The sequence below is a fragment of the Emydura macquarii genome, unplaced genomic scaffold (genome assembly GCF_026122565.2).
Source record: "Emydura macquarii macquarii isolate MOO-44397 ecotype Brisbane River unplaced genomic scaffold, CSIRO-AGI_Emac_v2 contig_2636, whole genome shotgun sequence".
NCBI lineage: Eukaryota > Metazoa > Chordata > Testudines > Chelidae > Emydura > Emydura macquarii.
The window spans coordinates 42,772,839-42,788,184 of NW_027132773.1; the positions used below are offsets into that span (position 1 = coordinate 42,772,839).

General features: G+C 37.7%; 1 protein-coding gene across 7 annotated transcripts in view; it reads right to left on the reverse strand.

Annotated features, from left to right (window-relative positions):
• Positions 1-707: 707 nt before the first annotated feature.
• Positions 708-15,346, reverse strand: part of CACNA2D1 (calcium voltage-gated channel auxiliary subunit alpha2delta 1) — a 623,614-nt gene continuing 608,975 nt past the window's right edge. For all 7 annotated transcript variants that reach the window (XM_067564557.1, XM_067564550.1, XM_067564549.1 and 4 more), the window contains 2 exons: positions 13,147-13,229; positions 708-5,510 (listed from right to left, as the gene is read on the reverse strand). In XM_067564557.1, coding sequence (XP_067420658.1) covers positions 5,394-5,510; positions 13,147-13,229 — 200 coding nt within the window. In that variant the 3' untranslated portion in view covers positions 708-5,393. The remainder of the gene's footprint in view (positions 5,511-13,146; positions 13,230-15,346) is intronic.

Consider the following 15,346-nt stretch of genomic DNA (forward strand, 5'->3'; position numbering starts at 1 on the left):
AACACTACAATTTCAACTAAAAACTTGTATCAGGAGCTCTGTGAAATTTGGGAACAAAATTTTGTTTTTTATATGTGCCTCATTTTCATGGCACTCAGCATACAGCACAACATGACAAATCTATTCTAGCAATACGACAACAATACAATTACACTGAAATGTTTGCTATAGTTGATGCTTGTGACCTATGGATGCTGCTTTGCAGTATCATGTACTGTCCTGAAGTGTTACATGCGAGGGACCTGTGTTTGAGTTCTTTCCGGCTCATCTCTCTTCCAGTTCAAAAAATACAACTGTAATCCTCAACTTCAATTCTCTCAGATCTCATCAATGTAATCCTGGGCAGAATTAGTAGAAAATCACAATTTTCAGCATGATTGTTTCAGGTTCTTTGCAGACTCAGGCACACAGCCTGCAATTTTACATTTGGTTCGACTTTCTAAAGATTTTGCAGCCAGAGACTTTTCTTTTAATGAAAGCATTAAGCTAAGAGGGTGATTTCTGAAGGTACAAAATGGCGTTCACTGCACATCTTTTTTTGACTTTTCATAGGATTTGGGGCATAACACTCCATTTGTGGTTTGGAAAAAACTTCTTAGATTCTGCAGTTATGAAGCATATTCAAAATGACAGGTAATTATTCAGAAATTTCCATGGGCTCTACTTACATGCTATTGTTCAAGCTGACAACAAATCCAGACTTGATCTTGATTTTAAATGATAAACTTTTATTCTGAATATATTGTTTTTGCACAAGAATTAAACACAACATTTTTAGGATTATAAACTTTTTTTTTTTTAAATAACATTATTGTACAAATTTTTACAAAATTTTATTTTATTTTTTCCAGACTTGTCAAGTTCCACAAAAGTGTCAGGAGAACACAATAAAAGGGAGAAAAGACCTGTTTGCCCAGTCAGAGCAGTCAGGGGCCTTTTTCTGCAGGAATGCACACTAAGCATCTCAATAAAAATATCCCAGAAAGCATGATCCAGACATTCCATACAACACAAGAAGAGAAGACAGCTTTGTCAGACCACAATCGCAAATTCATGGCATCTGAACAAGACAGTATCCCTTTAGTCTCAGTGAAATTACTTTTTCAAGATGATCCTTTTTTAAAAAAAAAACAGAAATGCTGGTAAGAGGGCGAGGCCAACTTTTTGAAACTCTGGAATCGTTTTCAGACACTTTGTTGTAGTCTTTTTACAATAGTGTACATTGAATATTTAACAATATTAACACTGTGGTATAGAAAAAGAAAAAATAAAGAAATGTGGCCTTTGCTAAAGGTTTGGATGTCAGATGAAGGTTTAGGGTAAAGATTTATACTCCAAAAGGGGTTACTGACATTTAGACTTCAGTAGACAGTCTAAAAAACATCTCAGAGTTTTTTGCAGTAGCTTGCCAGCATTACTAGAATTCTGAATTACCAGCAGGATTAACATCTGAATTTGCAGGACTGGTGGGATTAATACAGTGTTTTGAAATTAAGACATAATAATAATTAGGCTTTCTGAGCTTCAGTGGAAAAGGGAACAAAGAGTCTGAATGTCCTTTAAAAGATATTGAAAACTGTCAAACACAGCAAGTAACACTTGGGTTGCAAAGGTCACTTAAAAGGGATACTGCCTATTTGAACCCAGTAAGGCTAGTATTTAAAGTTAGTAAAAGGATTATAGGAAAATTTACAAATGGCAGCAACACTGTTTTTGTCAAGTTAAGCAATAAAGCCTCAAGCATTAGAAACATGAAAAAGATTATACTAAAGTCTTAAAGGTACAGGACCTAAAAATCTCTTCAATCAAACTTGCTAACTATGTCATGTTAAAAACCTGTTAGAAATATGGACTTCAGTCAGTGTTTTGGCAGTAATGCTGGTTGTTCAAATGAAAAATAAGAAAGAAGCCATTCATGTTGAGTCCTTATACATTTTTTTGGTTGTATAGTACAGTGCTATGATGACTTGAATTGTGGTTAACTGTCAGATATACAATAGGCTGTGTGGCTACAGTGTAAACTAAAAAAGTTCAAACAGCTTGTCTCGATCCCTTAGTGCTGTTTAAAGGCTTTAAAACAAATATCAACACAGCTTGTTATTTGGTAACTAAAAACATCCAAACAGTTTTACAAGATATTCTAACTTTTAAATCTCTCAATTTTAAAGGCTAGGATTGAGGGGGCTTTTTTTTCTTCTTACCAACAAATCTGTTATGTGAGAGTTAGAATTTGTGATTTAGATAATGTTCACAATGTTGTTTGCTCTTCTGACAAATATATGTGTCTATATAATGCATTTTGAACCTTAAATAATTAGATGTCATTTGCATACAATCAGAAAATAGATTGTTCTCTGCAAACAGCAGCAAAAATTCAATTTTTTAATTTTAAAAATATTAAACCTTATGAAGAACAATAGTTGGGCCAAATCATGAGTTTTCATTCTGTCACCACACAGGCAAAACTTCTGTGGAAGAAAAGCTACTTGTACAGAATGGGATTTTCTAAAGCATCAGTGTGATTTAGGAGTACAAGTCCCATTGACTTGTGCTGCTAAATCATTAGGCACTTTTGATAATCTCACCCATAGTCAATAGGAGTTGGCCTGGGGAAGGCCCGTATGCAGATCTGTATTTGGAGGTGGAATAAGAAGCCTGGCCATTTGAGGGCCACTAAGAACTTTAGTTCCTTTGCTGTGCCAGGGCTACTCCCTGCCTACTTCCCAGGGTTGCATGGTAGCCCAAAAGTGACAGGGAGGAGGCAGGGGTTGTTGATACACTCTCTGGGGGCAATATGGCTCTGCACCAACTGCCTCTATGGGCTATGCCGACAAGGCAGAATCAAAGTCTCAGTAAGTAATTTGAGATTTGGCCCATCTCTGTTAGCAAACCTAGTATAAACACTTACACTCCACATTATTCTGGAAGTGTTAGCATCATACTTTTCCATGAGCACTTTTCTTCTGGGAAACTAAGTGGAAATATTTAAACATACAGCACTTATTATATTGATAACCTTTCAAGTCATTAAAAAAAGCAAAATACAAATGAATATGTAGTCTTAGCAAGCTGAGCTTTAGAGTCACAAACATTATAAATATCACTCCCATCTGACAAACCCCTTCCTTCCAAGAGGATTCTTATTTGCAGCGTGTAGGGGATTACAGAATGGAGCTCCAGAGTTGGACAAACTACAGTTGACATTTTCCGTTCGTTAAGAAGGAATGGGGAGGATGAAGGGAACTCCAGCAATGCTACTGGAAGGGAAAGGTCCCCAATTCTCCTCTCCTATGCTGTCGAAATCAGCTCATCTTCAGTAGGGAAAAACTGGCATCATCAGACTCAGGCAACTGTACTTTTAAACACATGATTTTACTAGAGATATTAAACAGTTTAATGTGATAATTAAACAATAGATTTTGTCTTTTACCTGGCACTGTAATCCTAAAAATGGGACCATACACAGCTGGAACCAAGGGTAATGTGAAAAAACAAACAACTAATCATAGGCACAGCTACACTTAGTCATTTCATCTCGTAAGCCACACCATAAGTTTGAGTGGCTTTTTCAATTTTCATGGCATATTAATGCATGCCCAATAATTTCTGGAAGCTTTTGACATGTTCAAGATTATAGCAGTTATTTGCCAGCATATACGTTTCAACACTCTGCATTTTCATTTTGCTAAATAACGTATTGTACCATGTAAATATTTGCATATTGCAGCTGTTAGCAGAATTGCACAATATCAGCAGAGTTACACATTCATTGGTTTAGCTGTTTTGCAATACTGTTTAGTTCTGAAAAGAGCGCAAATCATATTTTGCATGTACACTATGCTACAGTGAAATATAATTTACTGCACCAATTTGTATCACCACAAGGTTGTATAAAACAATTGTTTTTTATTATTATTCACAATCAAGTATCAATGTGCATACATATAGATTCAAGGCTCCCCATTTGTTTGGATTACATTCTAATTTCAGCAGCCAGGAAATCTTGCTCTGTTTAACTTGCTATTTTCATGATAAAATAGCAACAGTAGGAGTTTAAACATTAAGGGGTGTTACTGTGCCATGAAAACAAAAGGGGAACCTAGTATGAATCTCAGAACATATACTCTTCAAAAATAAATGTGTCAAATCTGATTTTTATATACTTAAAATATCTGTACATAGGTTTTCATGTGAGAGCACTAATCTGTATAAAATCCATCTCATCCCTTTTGTCCAGCCAACTAAATGTATGCTACTTTCTCAGCTTTTTCATTGCACAGTATATTCAGAGCTCTGTTTAACCATATTATTTAAGATTATTTAATTGCATCACACTGCAATGTTCAGTTTCTCACACAACAAAAGAATCACTCAGTTACCTTTTCAATGGACTATACTCTACCATTCAAGAAAACAAACTTAAAAACAATAAAAAGTAGCATCATCATCATGCAAAATATCCTTGGAAACCAACATTCAATAATCACAAAGACATTTTGTATTCACAAGCTTTTTTCATTTGAGCATTTTAAAGGATTTGGCTAGCATTACGTAACCGCACGTGAAGAGAGCGCTGATCATTACATGGAAATTAACAGCTTTCTGAAAGGGACATGACACTGAGTTCAGGAGGAAAATCACTTGGTTAGATAAAACATCAAACTTTCAAACACCTTTACGTTTCTAAATTCAGTAGCTTCTTTCTTTTGTTTTTTGTTCTATTTTTATTTTTGAAAACCAACAGTTTATGAACCTACCAAAACTTAGCTGGCCACCTATTTTGATTAATTTTGGCAGAGTAAACCACTCGTAAGGCATTTCAGTCATGGTGAACTTCTGAAAAAGACTAGCCAATATTCTGAATTCACTAAGCTGTTCTGTACAATCTGAAGTGTGCCAACTATTTTATATTCCAGACACAACTGATGTTCAAAGCAACTGTAATGGCATTAATACAATAATAAAGTAGGGTTAAAGAAATATGATTTCACAAGTGTTCAGGTAAAAGCATATAGGATCTGCAACAAATTCAATGCTAAGATCAAAATAAATGGAAATCATATCATACATAAGCTATTTTAAGGGGAGCCCTTTTACATGAAGTCATCAACAATACAACAATGAACACAAACATCATAGATTCCTCAATAAAGCACATAATAGAATTCTGTTCTGATGGCATAGATGATGCAGCATTCGCACAAATGTAAGGATCTGACACGCCAACATGCAGCCCCTGTGGGTGCCTTTGTGAATCTTTCACCTAGACTGATACCAAATTATGGGCATTGCCATTCTTCTGCTGTTTGAATAGCTGAGCCTTTGAAAATGAAACGGAGGGCTAACGTTTTGGCAGGGTCTTGATTAGTTATGCAGGTTTTGGTTTGACAGGGTCATAACTGGCAATGTCTGCTGCCAGATAACAGCCAAAGCAGGACAAATTGGATTCCTACCATAGACCACAGTGATGGGCTCAGTCCAGAGACCCCACCACAGTCTGACGAATCTTCCTGTTGGCAAGAAAATGAGATAGTTCAGCATTCATTGCAATTAAATCTCTAGTGAAATAATCTATATTTTAGCCTCTCACTTGTTGAACTATATTTGCAGGATAGATTTTGGCCTCAGATACATTGTTTTCCCTAAAGTGCCATTAAAAATAATTCTTGGAGGCAACAATCTGGATTTTTAAATAAAGTGCGGTAGAAGGTACTACCTAGAACACCCTTATAAAAGGAACGACAAATACAGACTCACTTTGGTCACTCACCATAAAACATGCAGTGTGTGCAAGCATTCAGATGAGAAATAACTTGTGAAACTGCTAGTGAGCCCTAAAACACTCTGTTTATCAGGCCTAAAATTAACGTGTTTAATTCTCTGCATTGACAATACTGTTTTTTTCTGACACCACTTTACTGCAAGGAGAAAGGAAGAGCAGTGAAATTTTTGTAGTAAGAGAAGGGAGCCTATTTCAAAAAATAACCAAGACCAGTACTGTCTCTGAGGGCATGCATTCAGAATGAGTTTACTCTGCCTGACCAAAGAGAGGTAATTTCTCCTCTCTGATCCCTATTGCTTGATTCAGGCACTGGAACCAAATCTTATACTGACTTACTGAACACCAGGTGAAAACTCCAAAGGCTTGATATTCAGGTCTTCCAAACTAAATGCCACCTTTATGTTCTCCAGTTCTGGGGATGACTAGGGGCCACTTTCAACCCCTGCATTTGACTAACTAGCACCAGCTGATAGCGGCCCCCGAGGGCTCATTATGCCAACCAGGGATCATAGCTCTTGGACTGCACCATCCCTCCAGCCTCTCTCTCTCCTCCAGACATGACCCTGAATTGCCTGTGGTTTAACTGTCATGGATGAAATATTTTACATGTTTGTGGATGTCCTTAAGATCCCAGCCCTAACTCCTGGTCTGGCTGAGGTGCGCTTGATACTCTGGAGGCAGGGGGTAACTTTATAGCACCTTTATGGCTCCTCAAGTCCAAAGGGCTGATGTAATTTATGCCTGGCTACCCAGGACCAGGTGCTCCAGACCCCTACACCAACTCAGTACCACCTGAGGATTTCCTCTTATGCCTGAAAGATTCTCAGCTTTACAGTCAGCTTTACAGCCCTTTGCACCACCCAAGCAGTCAAAGCTTTTTGATTTTGCACTGGTTTTATTCTGTATCCAGGGGAGAAGGAATCACACTCTCTTTACCTTCTGAAATATCTCATCACAGATGGAATAAGTTATATCTGACTCCTGCAAAAATGAAATGCTGAAAGTATATTGATTGGAAAGCTCATTATTCAGTGTTGGAAAGGCTGATTTGTGCTGTAGAAGATGAACATAAAGACACAGCTCCTGTCTCAGGATCTCAGAACCTATGCTTGCCGAGCCAGATTCACAGCTGAGGTAATCTGGTTTAGTTCCATTGAAGCTACCTTGATTTATACTGCATGAGGATCTGGCCCTTTGTATTATGTCCAAATGTGGCCACTCCAATAACACATAACTAAAATAAATTTAATCCTAAATTTTCTCCCTGAACTTTGCTCCTCCTAAGGTTCCCTGCAAAGATTTCTCCATCCTAGATCCCAATTTCCTCTCCCCAAAGAGCCAGTCTCTTATATCTGGGTGGAGTTAATGAGCCACACCTGCCACAGTCGGCCAGCATCTCCCTGCAAGGTTCTAAGTCCTCTTACCAGTGCAGGTAATAAGATAAAACGACCGACCTGTATTTCAAGCACCATCAAAATGCCTGGCTATGAAAAAATCCTTAATCTGAATGTGGAGTGTTTTAACCATTATCTACCTAAAAAATTGATTTGCAACAACACTTGTCAGACAGATTTTAAAACCTCTCTCTGGAAAATCAAGGCGTTATTTCAGAGGAGAAAATGTGAGTTCCTACGGTTTTTCACTGCTCTGAGAAATTAAACCGTCAAAACAAGCCAGGCTAGTAGAAGTCCATTTTTAAATAAGTATTCAGATGCTTCTAAATTTTTTAGTTTATCATTCTCTTGCAATGAAAATGCCTCAGGTTTACTCCTGTTCTTTACCTACAGTGGCCATTACTAAGACTACTTCTTTCATTTGTCAGCTTCAGTTCTACTGGCTTGAGGTTTTGTTTGTTGATTGTGCCTAGAAGTTCAAAATTCCAGAGGTTGCTGGTCAATAAATAAGTCATGAGTGTACTCTGTTGCTCAAGTTTTGAGTCAGAGACTATGATTTGAAGATGCACTGAACCTTCAGCGTTGTTTAATTTGTAGATATGGGAAATAAACTGGGCTGAAGAAAGAGATGGGGGGGGGGAGGAATGAACAAGAGACTGATTCTATTCTGATTCACATGTAAATTTGCACCACTGAAATTAATGGAATCACATGAGTGAAAAAATGGGGAGAGAGCAGAATCGGACTCAAGGAAGCCATAGTCTTACTGAGTCTTCAAAATATCTCAGAAGAAAATATTTTCCCTCGCTCACCCAACTTTGTAAAAGGAACTTATTTGTTCTGGAATTTCCTGTGAACCTTCAGCCCATGATTCCTTGTGTAAGTGCATCCATAAGAGTCCAAAAAAGTGATGAAAAATCTCTGAGTCATGGCCATGTCTGTTATTTTTCCCCAGGTTAGTTTTAGGAGATCAGTTGATAGCAAGCTGCTTCCACACTTCTTTTCCTCTTCCAGAACATGGTTAGATAACCTTTTCAAATAATTTAACTTCGTGGAAGGCTGCCCAGAACTTCCCTTTCTTTCATAATCATTCTGTTATTTACACATAATTTTCACTCACTTCTTCCCATCTGCCAGCACTGTCAGACACTGGACCTGTTGTTTTCCAATTCATAACACTAGTCAGTCCTGAATCAGGATGCTTTAACTGGGACAATTTCTCTCTGTTACCTTTTTCCTAATCATTTGTAGTATGGATTTTTCCTGACTGACAAGAATCCTTTTTTGCCAGTTTCTTCTCATGCTGGCAGTGTGAGCTTTCCTGTAGTCAAAAATCCCTTGCTAATTCTCCTCAACATCAAGGGTTAAGAGGAAAGAGTGGGAAGAGAGGCAAATCCAAACATTTTTTCCCCCAGTTAGGCAGTCCTACTACAATAAATTTAGGTAGGCTTATTTTCTGACTATACAGTACCATCTTAGTTCAATATCTACAAAGTAAATGTATCTAAATCTACTGGGAGACAGCTTGAGCTGTCAAGGAAACATGGTTAAACACTTCAGAAGCACACACGATAACTAAATTTAACTTCATGTTATAAAATATTAGTATTATTAATTAGTTGTATTGCAGTAGCACCTAGGAGCTACAGTCATGGGACTAGGTTAGGTGCTGTACAAACACACAAAAAAAAGATGGTCCCTGCCCCAAAGAGCTTACAATCTTGGCCTTTTAACATATACAGTAGACTTTTTGAAAGCTGCATGTTGCAAGGAAAGCTTGATCCAGCAAAGTACAACTGAGTTTGAGGTCCATTCTTAGTTATACATAATGTTTAGGCTATTTTCTGCCACTAGATGGAGCTATAATTCCTGTGTGTAATACTTTCAGATTGTCCTGTTCAATAATTCCTGTATTAAAATCGATAGACTATATGCCTTTTTTTAGAAAACATTTTCTGGAGTGACTTACAAATTCCTTGTACAACACATTTCTATCATGTGTCACCTCACTCACCCTAGCTATCGGAAAAAAATGTTGGTGCAAGATTAGTGATCTGTCCCGTGATGTGTAGATCGTTTCACATGTAGCCCATGTCACAAATGAAAAATTCAATTTGGTCCAATCCTGCTACATGCTAAGCAGTTTCACAGCTCCCATTGGCTTCAGTGGTAGTTGAAGGAATTCAGTATCTTACAGGAGGTGCTCAAATACTTGCATGTTGTTTTTCTTTTTTTTTTTTTTAAATGCAACCAAATACACATACATAACAGGGGCAACCCCTTTTGCTATGCACTCCCAAAGAGAAGACAAAAAGAAAACTAAAATTCATTAACCAGTTTGTCAGCTAGTGTAAATCAGTTTTGGCTTCAGGGACTTCAACAGAGCTATATAGATTTACACCAGAGGATAGCCTGACCTGAAAATTATAAAGCCGGGCTGGTGAACAAAAAGTTAACTTTTCAACTTGCCCAGTTTCTATTTACTGCTGCTGAGACTCTATCTGTTAAAGTTATGCTTTAAGGGCTTGCTTCCATGGGTGTTCTGGACTGATTTCCAGGACAAAGGATTGGGCCCTTAACAATTAAATTTATAGTCAGACCCTGTTAACCTTATGTATGACTAGTACTTGACTTCATTTGATTGAGGCTACTTGTATAGCAAGGCACTACTCAGCATGAGTAAGGGTGTCAGAATCTGGTCTTTCCAATTTACATGGGGCTGGTGTTGGAAAGGAACTTTAATTAACTCTTCCTCCCGATCTTGAACTGCATCTATTCAACTTCCTACGTTTGCTAGTCATGAGACTGTTTAATGTGTTATATAAAACTCAAAAAAACCATAGCTATCAAACTGAGCATGAAGTTTTCTTCACTGATGTCCAGGTGATTTAGCTTCTTCCAATACTAACACCAATAAAGAAGATGAATTCTTACTACTGATTTGTTTTAAATTTTTTACCCAGTTATAAATATTACCCTATCACCATAACTCTTATGTACTTAACCCTTCCATACAAAAAGAAGTATCCGAAACAGCTCTGAAAATATTTTTAGAACATTTGGAAACAAATTTCATGTATATACTGTATTTTAACATTGAAACTTAATTCCCATCGTAATATAACAATTCTATTTGTTCTTTTCATTGCTAGCTTTACGATAATATTCATGGTAGCATCTCCCTCTAGTGGTTCGCTGAGAAGTTAAACCAATACTGCTATGTTTTGATACTCTTCTACTGTGCAAGGAACATGCTTTATGATAATGCTACTCAGATCATCGGTTCTTCCGTATATCAGCAGCAATGATGGTAGCTCTGACTTTTCAAACTAATAAACATAACATGGAGAAAAAGACTGAGCTTTCTTTATGAACCCTGAAGTCTCCATACACTAGTGTTCTAAATCACATGGCTGGCCCTTGTGTTCCGAAACTTATATCCACATTTTATTAGAAGAAAAAGTTTTCTTGTATCTTTACTAGCTAATGACAATGTGTTCTGTTGGATATTAGTTTTAAAAAAGGAAACAAGAATTTTTTTTTGAATTCCAAGTAACAAACGAGTGTTATTATTTTGATCATCAATGTCTGTATGGATTTGGTGACACTGTAAATTTCTCCTAATGTTCTCCAGAGCAATGATTCTAGCAAACCTTAAACACAGCATTCAGTTACTTTTTGCCACAAATAGTTTTAGATTTGCAGGAACTGTAGTATCCTCCAACTACTTTGTACCTCTGCTTATTTCTGTGCAGAAAGTTTGTCCTAGAGGTCTTCTTCCTCCTTTTATTTTTTCATCTTTAGCAGGAGCATAGGAAGCAATAAACATTTTGAAGGGCTAGCATGGAAGGGAATGACAGCGATATGAATAGAAGCTCAAATATTGCAGCCCTACAAAACTGACAGGTTCCTGACTATATGGGGGAGATCCCCATAGTTCTATTAATTCTGATTTACAAGGCTCTGGGCAGGGCTTTTTTAATTTTCCCTTCAATGGCTACAGGAATTTGCTCCAGATTGCTGATTTGGGACCCATTTCATTCCATTTTCTTTCATGGGCTTGGTTAGTAAAAGAGATTGCTACTTTTTTATGCAAAGAACAAAACCAAAACAAAATAAAAATTAGAGAAAGTAACTGACCATCCACACCATATGAAAACTTGCAGAAAAATGAAGATAGGAGCGGACATCATGGCAGAGGCACGACTCGTTGTGCATATAGGCTGATCCTATTAATAACGGGCAAAGTAGCAAGTAGAGGAAAGGAAAGAAAACACAGAAAAAAAGACATACAAGATGAGATTTCATGCAGTTTGCTGGCAGTTAGCAGAGTTAATGTGAAAGCATTCACCCAAGAGCAAGAGATTCACAGTGAGTATTGCAAATAAACTTAACCAAAATATTCCACTGTTACAGAGAACACATGGCTTACACACTGATTAGCACATCAAGCTAGTGAGCAAGAGTTGTACTTTCACACACAATAACACTTGGATTGATAGATGTTGGAAAATTTCATACATTTAGGACTCTTTTTCAGTCCCTGTGGAAGCCAATTGTTTTGCATTTGCTGATCAAAAAATGTTTTTAAAATAATACTTAGTTTGTGAACACAAGTGGGTTTGAAAGAAAATGCATTTACTCACAAGTCTTAGGCTTGTGTAAGCATCATGAACATTTGAGACATTAGATCTCCTTGAAGAGTGGCATAGATTAAGCTATATCCAGACTCAGCATACTGTAACAGCAGAGTCAAACAATGGTACTGGCAATTGCTTTGAAGAAACTATTTGTCTGGCTCTCTTGGCTGAATATAAGCCCTCTATAGATGCATCTACTAAGTAAGGGAACAGGTTTGGAAATGTAGACGGGGTATTCAACCATAAAAAAATGAATATTTCTTAAAAATGTATTACTAAATTGCATTCTGCAAACCCTTTACAACTATTAACTCATTTGGTGGAAAAACAGCTTCCAAAAAAATTAAATCTAGTTTTGGGGTCAAATGCTGCAAAATGCCAAGTAACCTTAACATCCACGGTCTTCACTAATGGTTGGAGAGCACTCTTCATCTTGCATGATTGGGTCCTGATAGAAGACAGCATTATGGATAAAAGGAGTAACCACGGAAATTTGCATTTTTAGTTAACATACAGTTTAACAACTTATCAATTAAGATTTGACATATTTTTATTGCTTTTCTCGATTTCATACAGTATTAAAAAACAAAAGAGAAAAGGCTAACTAACTATCTCTCTATTTTTTCTTCCCCACAGAAAGGATTTGTCTTTGGTTCTATCCTTTAAAAAGGCAAGAGTGAAAACTGTATATCACACAGAAGGCCAGGTCCTTAGCTAGTGTAAATGAGCATAGTTTCACTCACTTCAGTGGAGATATGTAAATATACATCAGCTGAGAATCTAACCCACAGTGTCAATAAACATTAAGACACATTTCCCCAGTATTCCTAAGAGGCATGACATCCTGAAATAGAATGCTTTAAGGTCCACATTTTAAAAGATATTTAGGTGCCTAGCTGCTTTTAAAAATCTGGCCCTAAGTATCTTTTCAGAATTCAGAAATACCAATGAACAAAGCTTATATATCAGAGAAATAACCAGGATAACCATTTGAGTGCTTGACAAAGCCATTGTCTTTGGCACCATCATGTGCAGAGCATTAGGTTTCTTGACTTATTACTATCACCAGGAATCATGTGTGAAAGTGCAGTGTTTACAAGAAAGGCAGATAAGAAAGCAGCTGTTAATTTTATGTTAATCATGGAACAATTGAAATAAAGTGACTATGGTTCAGGGAGAACAGTATGTTTAATGAGAGATAGGTTATGTCATCAGATGTCAGGTATACTAAAACACAGATTTTATTGTTGTTCTGAAACATCTCCTATAACTGCTATTACGTGGAAAGAAACTACCTCAGCATCTTAATGCGTTAAGAGTTCAACCTTACCCCCTTATCTTCATCAAAGCAGACATCAGGCCCTTTTCTGTATCTGGGTTGCTTCACCATTTCACAAGGATTTGGCCCTTCATCTAATCTCTGGCTAAGGAATATAACATTCTTTTCCCAATGTACAACACATTAGCAGCAGCAACATTTTGTTTTTATTTTTACGATCACAAGCAGCGTGAGTGGTGTCAAACATCTATGGCCTTGTCCGTGACACATACTTTGGCAGCTACAGGCTTTATGATGAACTTGGTTGCATCACACTAAAAGCCCACTGTTACTTATTAAAATAAACAGCATTAATAGACACCAAATGTGCTTTGTTTTGAGGACTCAAAGGACAACCTTCTATTGCTCCTAATAAAGATAATAAAGATACATGCCGCAAGACTCTGTATGTATCTACAAACAGGATGCTTTACTATAGTGATGAGTTCTCCCATCTCTGTGGTTAGTCCGCCTCTCCAAAAGATGGAAGCTAGGCTGATGGAAGAAGAATTCTTCCGTCGACCTAGCATTGTCTACAGCGCAGTTTAGCTTGGCTTAACTGTATCTCTCAGGAGTGTGGTTTTCAGACCCCTGAGAGCCTTTGCTATGTCAATGTAAATATTCAGTGTATGCCCATAGTAAGGGGCAGAAAGTCTAAAGAGACTTTCTTTGGGTTTCAGCGAGGGGAAACAGATGAAATGGCATACTCAGGTTCATGTGTCAGATCAATGGTAGAAACAGGAATAGGACCCAGGTCTCCTGAAACCTGGGTAGTGCCCCGTCCATTGGGCCATTCTGCCTCATACAGAATGGGAAAATTCCATTCCCTGGTGTAAGCCCCCTGGACAAACCATGGATGAACTAGACCTTAAAGTTAATGCTTCACTTTTTCAATTGTAACACTTCTAGTGCGTTAAGTTTCTCATAACTTTCCACAGTCTCTATTTTAATGTTTCCATGTAATCTAGTTTTTCAAAAACATCTAATGCTTTAAAACATTTTAGATTACAGATTTTAACTGAGCTGACAGACTCAGGGCATTCCCTTTGCACCATTAAAGCAAATGTTACTGTAACCACATTCAAGTCAGTGGCGCAGTCCCAATGCAAGGCAAGGGACAATCCAGATTACTGCATTCAGGGTACAAGATGGCATGGTATTTGGTCCTATGCCTAAAATGTTAAATAAATAAATGAAAAGACAACATATGGCCAATTTCTTCCCTAATTAACATCCTAGCTGTATCCACTGCCATATCCTATGGTGCCGTATATGTGATGAGATTTATATCGTGGGAGAAAGGAGAGTCAGTGACAAGAGTGGATAAAGTAAAAGGCCATCTACATTAGCATATCCGTACCAAAGAGCAGGAAGCAGAGCCTAATAAACACCTGCAGATGAATAGCACTCAAAGGTCATCCCTCCCATTTGTGTGTTTTCATGCTACATCTGCATTTCACAATGGACCCTGGTTATGAAAAAGAAAGCTTAGCTTAGTGCTGCTCAGGTGAAGAATACAGATAGCAATTCATTTAGTGAAAAATATGCCCAGCCAGATGGCCAAGCTGCCATCTACTGCCCCTAGCCCTGTGAAGTGAAGCGTTCCATAGGGAAGTTGCGCCATTTCTTATTAAACTCACTTTATTTTGTGCAGCAGGTCTGGTACATAACCTGTAGACAGTAACTGTAGTTAATCAAATCGAAATGGAGCCAAGCTGGTCAGGGTAGCAGCCTACTTTTACATGGTGTTATCATGCCACAGATGCCTGCTTCCACTGATATAACCTCCCTTTCACCCAAAGTACAGACGGAATTCCAGTGTTATAATTAATGTGATACTTAATGTATCACCTTTGCTGAGGGATTTCCACCACCTGCACCATAAGCAGGTTTATCATCAGGAACAGGAGCAGCAATGCTTTTATGTGGATTTGCAAATCTCTCCTCATAGACCTCCTTGCATGTCAGGAATATGTATTTTCGGCCACAATATTTTTCTACTGTCTGAGTTAATCAGTGAGATTCTGGCCCCCTTCAGTGTGTGCATAAGGGCTGAAAAGGATCCAAGAAAAATTCCCCTGGCACAAAATATGCTGCCTGATGCTGCTCCTGCCAGTAATGCATATGGTGTGTGTTTACCAGGGACGGAGGAGCTATGCTCCTAAGCAGCCCATAGACAACAGTGGGAAAGCAGCCATCATTTAGAATAGTG